The sequence below is a fragment of the Lipophrys pholis genome (genome assembly GCF_963383615.2).
Source record: "Lipophrys pholis genome assembly, chromosome: 19".
Classification (NCBI taxonomy): domain Eukaryota; kingdom Metazoa; phylum Chordata; class Actinopteri; order Blenniiformes; family Blenniidae; genus Lipophrys; species Lipophrys pholis.
In genome coordinates, this window is record NC_137647.1 from 2,654,278 (window position 1) to 2,663,125 (window position 8,848).

The window sequence follows — 8,848 nt, forward strand, 5'->3', positions numbered from 1 at the left end:
TTGCATTTTGTAATAACTGTAGCAATATTGAACACGGTATTACAAAATGCTGCAAAGTTTATTACATAATGCGACGTTATTACATATTGAGTTGAAAATGTATTACATTATTACATATCGCACCGTTATTCCATAATGCGGAGCTCCAAACCTTTGTTCCTCCAACATCCTCTCATGGAAGGTTTCCATTGAAACCGTTGAGTCAAAGCCGCTGGATCGTCTCTGGAGAACACAAATGTTTCTGAGAAAGATCGAAGAGGACGAGTGAAGACGGACGTCCAGGGGATCCAGGAAAGCTCCTCCGGATGGAGCAGTCGGTCTTCAGCAGTACGCCTCGCCCTGCTGCTCGGGTGTGTCGTCCATTTCCACCACGTAGGTGGTTCCCGTGGGCGGCTTGTGGCCGTTCGCGGGCAGTTCTGGCGGCGCCTCGGCGTCCGTCTGCACCGCCGTCAGGTACATGTCCCACATCTGCTCCGGCAGGTCCAACTCCAGCATCTTCTGCTTGATCATCAGGCTCTTCTCGATGTTCCGCCGCTTGTACTTGAACTCGATGATGGTCTTGGTGTAGCGGTTCAGCGCCGTCACCGCCGAGGCCATGCAGGTACCGAACGAACCCCAGGCCAACCTGCCGACAGGTGGAAAACAGGCTTAATGCTCCTTTTATCTCAACCTTCTTTCTTTGAACTTCTTTCATTGTTAGGGATACATCTGTTTTGAGGCAGAACACAAATAATTCACCCTTAAACGATGACATTTATGGGCTGATTTACTGCTAAACCACGGTCAAAACCTGGTAAACGGCTGATTTACTAAGAATAACACCTCGAGTGGGATCAAGGCCAAACAGGTGATTAAATGGAGGGTTTGCTTTTGTTATTTCCCATTTCCACTAAATAAATCAGTTATAAACAACACTGTTTTCTTCTTAGAATGAAGCATAGAAAGTTCAGGATTGCATGAAATTGTACAAAAAAGAGAAACACAATATCGAAGATTATTTGTATCTATAAAAGTTACACTTATTCATTTTCGTCACATGAATTATTTGGGGGCAAAAATGACTTCTTGAGCGGCTTGGTGCTCTATCATCCCGTTTAGGTCGTTGATAAATAAAATACATAAAAGAAAAAAAAATATTTTGTATAACAATTATATAATAATTTTAATAAAATTTATTTGATAATTAAAAATAAAAAAAATCTAATATATGTAATATTACATACATGTTAATATCAGAAAATATTAAATAATATTATTAATATTAATAACATATAAATATTATATAATACATATATAAATAGATACAATATGAATATATATTAGAAATTTAAAAAAATAAAACAATTTAATAAAAAAATATAAAGTTAATTAAAAATGTCACTTTTCACTGGTGGAAAATTTTACCTTTTTGAAATGTAATGAAAATCCACAATTTCTTTCAAGCTTTACTAAACTGTGTATTTTTACTTGCAAACGATCTTTTTCCACGATCTTCCCTTTGAACCTGACAGATCAGCCGACAGAAACATCTCTCATGACTTCGGGTGACATTTCATGTTCGATTCTGAACGAGCTGAGATGAAGTTGTGGGAGGTGCTCACACATATGACCAGCTGTAGTCCCAGGTCTTCGGTCTCCAGTCTTCTGGTCCCATGGCGACAGCCAGCTGGAAAATGGTGGTGAACATCATGTGGGCCACCATCCCACAAAGGCCTGAAACACCAGCACACACAGCAGGCTAATTCCAGGGAATGACATTTCACGCACCATAGATTTACATTTAATGCAACAGCTGGTCAAAATACGACAATTCAAGACTTCATGATATAAACTCAAACAAAAAAAATGTTTGTGTTGGGTTTACTGTAATTTCTTTGTGGTCATATAAATATTTGTTATATCTCTATGGATTTTTGTTTTTAAGACACAAACCTAAGAAGTGAGAGTAATACATTAAAACATTCAAAAACAGGCTATAAATGAAGAAACGATGAGCCCGACATCGTCAAAAAGTGCTGCAGAGACTAATGATAGCGAGACAACCAGGTTTTCTACTGTTGTAGTACCACTTTGTACCACAAGGTGGTGTTTAGTGTCAACATCAACAGGTGATATGTTAGACCAGGTCTGTAATATTTACGTTTCAAGTGAGAACGTTTTTACGTTTTCGTGGCAATGTTTTGAAAACGATGTCCGTTTCCACAGAAAAGGCAGAAACGGTGAAAACAGTGTAGTTAGCATGTTGGGCCACTAGTGGGTGCTGTCGCTTGTTGTAGTAATGAAGGGACACACACATGCAGCAGAGAACGATGGGTTCTAAATATTAACAATGAGGATTGGTTTGTTATTACGGTGACTGTCAAAATAAAAGTACCAAGTCTCAGGAGAATATGGACGAAGTCACGACACCACGGAGGAAACTTTGTTCATATTAAGACTGAGCGTTGACGAAAAAAGAGGAATGTTTTGAAAAAGGTGAGTTTTCAGTGTCATCGGGCACCGTTGTCATGGAAACAGGCAACGTTTCCATGATGAGAGGAATTACAAAGGAGTGATGGAGGGGTGAGAGGAGTTAGAGAGGAGTGATGGAGGGGTGAGAAGAGTTATAGAGGGGTGAGAGTAGTGATGGAGGGGTGAGAGGAGTGATGGAGGAGTGATGAAGGGGTGAGAGGAGTGATGGAGGAGTGAGAGGAGTGATGGAGGGGTGAGAGCAGTGATGAAGGGGTGAGCGAAGTGAAGGAGTAGTGGTGGAGGAGTGAGAGGAGTGATGAAGGGGTGATAGGAGTGAAGGAGGAGTGAGAGGAGTGATGAAAGGGTGGGAGGAGTGATGGAGGAGTGATGGAGGGGTGAGAGGAGTGATGGAGGGGTGAGAGGAGTGATGGAGGGGTGAGAGGAGTGATGGAGGAGTGATGAAGGGGTGAGAGGAGTGATGGAGAAGTGATGAAGGGGGTGAGAGGAGTGATGAAGGGGTGAGAGGAGTGAAGGAGGAGTGATGGAGGAGTGATGAAGGGGTGAGAGGAGTGATGGAGGGGTGATAGGAGTGAAGGAGTGAGAGGAGTGATGAAGGGGTGAGAGGAGTGATGAAGGGGTGAGAGGAGTCCTGTGAAGACATGATGAAGAGTGAACCAGGTTAAAATGTCTCTGCTGACATTAAAGCAGTTGGTGGCGCTGTTGTGCTTTTTTTTTGTAAACAGTGAAAGAAGAGAGTGACCTCTGCGTTCTTGCATGTCTGGGAAACACCCCCCCACCCCGCTGCAACACACATACACACACACACACACACACACACACACTGGAGCTGAGAACAATCCTGCATGTGCAGCGTTTGAATCGTGTGACTGTCGGCTGGCGTGGCGAGCCGGCCGGCCTGATCCAGCAGCCCGCCTCACCACAGCTGCTTTCCTCTGGATTAACGCAGAACAACAGGGGGGAGTGTGGGGGGGGGGGGGGGGGGGGGGGGGGGGGGGGGCTCCTCTGGGCAGGTCTTGGCTGGCACGGCCCAAAACCCGCAGCCTCCAATCCGATTAATCCACAAACCAGCAAATCCTCCCGAGGCAGCGAGGCGGCGTGAGCTGCTTGTGAGCGCTCGCCGTCCGCCGGCCTCCCCTCCGTCAGCCGCCATGACCCGCTGCCCTGCTCCTCTTCTCGCTCGTTTAACCTCCTGCAGGACGCCGCTTCACACGCCAGAGGCTCCGCAGTCTCTGGAGCTTCGAGCCGAAACGAATCAGAACGCAGGAAAATATCTGGAATGTAATCGATATGATCTGCATCCGGCTTGAACAGTCTCGTCTGAACAAACTACAAAAAGCGACTTTTTGAAAACGCCCGCCGTGTAGATGGTGAAAACACTGTTACCTGTCACCACAGCCATAGTGACTAGTAGTTCTGCACGCGCTCAGTAGAGCAATCAGATCATGTGGTGTCATGACTCCCAGTTCATATTCTCCTAGGACTTGATGCTTTTATTTTGACAGTCACCGTAAAAACGATCCAATTTGGTACTTTTATTTTGACAGTCACCGTAATAACAATCCAACTTGGTACTTGTATTTTGACAGTCATCGTAATAACAATCCAACTTGGTACTTTTATTTTGACAGTCACCATAATAACAATCCAACTTGGTACTTTTATTTTGACAGTCACTGTAATAATGATCCAACCACAATGTCCACGTTCTCCCATTGTTAATGTTTAGAGCCAATTGTTCTCTGCTACGTGTGTGTAGTTTCATTACTACAACAAACAATGGCGCCAACTGGAGGACCAACGTGAAAACTACATCCTTTTCAATGTTTGTACCGTTTCCGTTTTCAGAAGCAGATTTTAAATGACAAATAGCAAAAAGCGATCTGAGCTGTTTTGGCTTTTGGGTGTGTTTTTACCTGACAGGGCGGTGCACAAGGCAGCGAAGGCACTGAGCTTCAGCTTGTTCATGACGCTGAAGCAGGGGCATTGCTCCAGCATCATCAGGGCGCCCCCGGTGGACAGCAGGGTGAGGTACAGGCTCTCCGCCACGATGCACAGCCACAGGACCCCTGGGAGGACAAACAGCAGGATGAGAGACTGTCCTCACCACACCCCTCGTCGGTAATCCCACGGGTCTAAAGGCAGATGTGAGCGCAGGTCGACTCTGGATTTAATCACGACAGATGTTCATTTGTGCTGCGGGAAAGGAGAGATTGTTCCTACACCTCCAACTTTTACACTAAATCAACGTTTTTTGGCCAAAAATCTGATTTTTTTTTTCTCACAGCAAATCCTGATAAAAGTACACGTTCATTTCAACATAAGACACATTTATCACAAAGTTTAAAAAGAAACTCTCTGTGTGTAATTAGGCCCTGTATGAAAACACACCTTGTTGTTGTGGTTTTCATTTTGCAAAAGTTCCACGTTTACATGGCAACATTTTGAAAATGACACTGAAAGTGATGTAGTTTTCATGTTAGTCCACGAGTTGGAGCTGTGGGTTGTAAAGAAACCACACCTGGTAACACGTTACTCTCATATGGCCATTTTTTTTTCAGTTACTAGTAATCTAACGCGTTACTATTTCCAAGCAAATAATCAGATTACTATTGTAGCGTCCCGCAGGACGGTTGGAGAGGAAGACGAGTTTCTTGTCTGCAAAGCCTGTCAAAACCAAGTTGGATTGCTATTACGGAGACTGTCAAAATAAAAGTACCAAGTTGCATTGTTATTACGGTGACTGTCAAAATAAAAGTACCAAGTTGCATTGTTATTACGGTGACTGTCAAAATAAAAGTACCAAGTTGCATTGTTATTTCGGTGACTGTCAAAATAAAAGTACCAAGTTGCATTGTTATTTCGGTGACTGTCAAAATAAAAGTACCACGTTGGATTGTTATTACGATGACTGTCAAAATAAAAGTGCCAAGTTGGATTGTTATTACGGAGACTGTCAAAATAAAAGTACCAAGTTGCATTGTTATTACGGTGACTGTCAAAATAAAAGTGCCAAGTTGGATTGTTATTACGGTGACTGTCAAAATAAAAGTACCACATTGGATTGTTATTACGGTGACTGTCAAAATAAAAGTACCACGTTGGATTGTTATTACGGTGACTGTCAAAATAAAAGTGCCAAGTTGGATTGTTATTACGGTGACTGTCAAAATAAAAGTGCCAAGTTGGATTGTTATTACGGTGACTGTCAAAATAAAAGTACCACGTGGATTGTTATTACGGTGACTGTCAAAATAAAAGTACCATGTTGGATTGTTATTACGATGTTATTACGTTATTACGTTGATGTATTGATGAACACATATTAAAGTAGCATTGTTGTTTTTACCGAATCACTTAGTATCATCAGCAGAACATTTCAACAGGCTGGTCAAATTACAGACACCGTCGATATTGAAAGTAAAAGTTCTTGGGACCGATGACTGATCCCTGTGGTACTCCGCAGCTCATCCTCAAAGTTCCTGAGTCTTTCTGTCGGGTGAGTTTTTAACCAGAAGAGCACGATATTCTGCAACTTCAACTTTCATTTGTGAAACTTTCACTCGGACCGTCTCAGGAAATTCGCGGCACAACATTTGTGCTTTTCAAAGTAACTGTAATCAGGTACTATCGTCACACCACAGGTTAGAGTGTTAGTCAATCTGGTGTTACTGACCTCGTTCATGTTCAGGTGCTATTTCTGAGAAATCCCGACAGTCGAACCCTGAAAGAAAAGAAGGAAATAGATTTCTGTCAAGTCATTGGAATTAATTCATAATAGCTTGAATAGCAATTTATCTTCACATTTTTGACAAACTTATATATCTTCTCTGAAAGAAAAAAAAATCATATTTGTGGACATGAGATCCAAAAAGCATTTTATTTAAAACTTTAAGTCAGGAGACAAAAAATATTTTAAAATGTAAAATAAAAAAGTGAGGTAAACAGATGAAAATGTTTCTGGTGAAAAATCATGAACATTTTAATAATTTAACTATAAAAAATGGTCACGAGGAAACAAATTACAATTAAAAAAAAGTTGAAATAGGGTTTGTGTGTGTCTGTTATATTAGTTTTAATGGTGCCTCGATAAGTCTTTTTAAAAATATCTTAAAGTGTCACTTTGAGTGTGACGGAGAAGCGGCTCTACACTGTAAGAAATGTGGACAGAAAAGCAACTGAAAAGTGGCGGCGTTCATGTTGAGATATAACTTCTTTTTGTCAAATAAATTACATTTTCATTAGAAAAGTTGAATTTAGTACAATAAAGTTAAATAATGAAAAATTAAACACTATTATTGAAAAGCTCTTAAATATCACCAAGTAATTTTACAATATAAAAACGTCGTTTTGAAAGAAGTCGACGCAAAAACAGCTGGAAAATTGTTGGGAAACATCAGGAAACTCCTCAGACATCGATTACCTCCTCTTTCTAGATGGATAACTTGTGTTACACTTTATGATCAAGAATAATAATAATAATAATAATAATACATCAAACTTATATACAGCTTTTTTGTACACTCAAAGACACTCAATTTATCTGATTGATATTAAAAAGTCACGTTCCTTTGACTTTGAAGGTTTTACACTTTACTGGGCAAAAAATAGATTTAATCGATTCATCGAATCTGCTGCTATTTAGTTATATTCATGTTCCGTTCTACCATTCATTGTGGGTTTTCCATAGTTGCTGTTGCACTTTTGCTTAAAATCTGGATTAAAGCTTAAATTTGTTGAAGGACAAGAGCCTCACTTACGTTTTATTTTGGGATTGTATATATGCACTTTAACTCTTGAGGACAATCAAAACAATAAAGTTGCACTTTTGACATTATATCTGATGTCTGCAGGCATTTTTAAGTGCATTGAGAAAAAAAAAATAGAAAAATCAAATCGAAACCCAAATTTCTCTTTAAAGAAAATCGTCTTTTTTTCCCCCCGTACTTCATTCTTGACCATTTCACGAAAAATCGTGATCCAATCTTTAGATTAACTTCCTGAGATCCTTTTTTTTTTTTTTTTTTATGACACCTCCACCTCTTCAATTCAACTGACAACTGTTAGCATTGATGCTAAGCTACTATGAATTCTCAGCTTTCTTTCACACTTGAATGAGTTTTACTTCGAAACGGCGAAGGGTTTCAGTTTGCGGTTGTGTTTCTCTCACCGTTCATGTCGGCGGCCTGCTCGCAGGAGAAGAAAATCCCCGTGTGGAACTTCCGGAGCAGGAACTTCTCCTCGCCGGTCTCGAAGATGTACTGCACCAGGCGGCTGTCGTTGATGTTGGAGCTGTTGAAGCGGATGCAGAACGACTGCTTGGCCTTGGCCGGCGGCCCCGTGCAGAACGGCTTGGCCACCTTCCTGGTGCCCTCGCACCAGTAGCTGGTGGTCACCGCCGACACGGCGAACGCAAACGCCACCATGTTGAGGGTGAGCGCCAGGGAAGCCCGCCGCCCGTGCTCCAGCCTCATGGTCCAGGCCCGGCCGGAGGACACCCAACCAAGAGGCAACTAATCCCGGCTTCTGGATCTGCAGCCGCCGCGCTTCGCCGCACCTCCCCGCTCGTTCAAATCTTCATAATCTCGCTGCCTTTGGGGATCCTGTCGGTGGGAACCGTGTGCATCCCTCCGCTCGTTTTCCCGCCACTCGGATTCAGGGACTCGTTTCCTGGAGACAATGGAACGCCATGGCGGTCGCCACTTCATCTGAACTCGTCCGGCCGTCCGCCGCCCGCCCGAAACCTGTCGCTCCTCCCCTTCGGCAAATGTTCGCCCGCAATATCATCCATTACAAAAGGCAAATTACGACGCGGACTTCCTTTGAGCACATTAGGAAGAAAAGGAACGATTACTACGAGCTTAGATTATAATCCACAAAAAGGCTTTCCATGTGTACGTTTCCCCGCGTCTGCAAGAGACACAAGATCAGATGGCCGCTTTACAGCCGCTGACCCGTGACATAATGTGTGCCGTCTCATATGAAAATCCAAAGATAATATCAAGTGTGTGTGTGTGTGTGTGTGTGTGTGTGTGCCGGGTAAATCTCCTCCAGCCTGCTCATGCAAACGCAGATAAATTCCTCCACATATGTGAAGATCAAGCTGGAAAAAACATAAATATAATAAAAATATAAATTTTACTTTGTCGTTGTTGTTTTTTTTATAATCTCACGTCATTAAACACCAACTCTGGGATTTTTTTTATATTTATTTTTTATTCCCAGCTTAAAAAAGGTTGAATTCCTTCACAAAGGTCAGTTTGAGCTTCTCGGTGGATTTACAGCAGGTTGAGCCGCTGGTTCCTTCTGCGTCGACCAGTCGATTTTCAATTTCAGACATGTGAGAGCTTGTTAAGACGACTGACTCACTAAAATGGAT

General features: G+C 42.2%; 1 protein-coding gene across 1 annotated transcript; it reads right to left on the reverse strand.

The window, feature by feature from the left end:
* Positions 1 to 321: 321 nt before the first annotated feature.
* On the reverse strand, positions 322 to 8,173 carry LOC308125139 (germ cell-specific gene 1-like protein; the record flags this gene model as incomplete). Its single annotated transcript, XM_080488661.1, has 5 exons — positions 7,640 to 8,173; positions 6,146 to 6,193; positions 4,386 to 4,538; positions 1,602 to 1,713; positions 322 to 625 (listed from the first exon to the last, which is right to left on the reverse strand). Exons 1-5 carry the CDS (start codon positions 7,941 to 7,943, stop codon positions 322 to 324), a joined length of 921 nt encoding a protein of 306 aa, XP_080344787.1. The 5' UTR covers positions 7,944 to 8,173.
* Between the last annotated feature and the right edge of the window lie 675 nt (positions 8,174 to 8,848).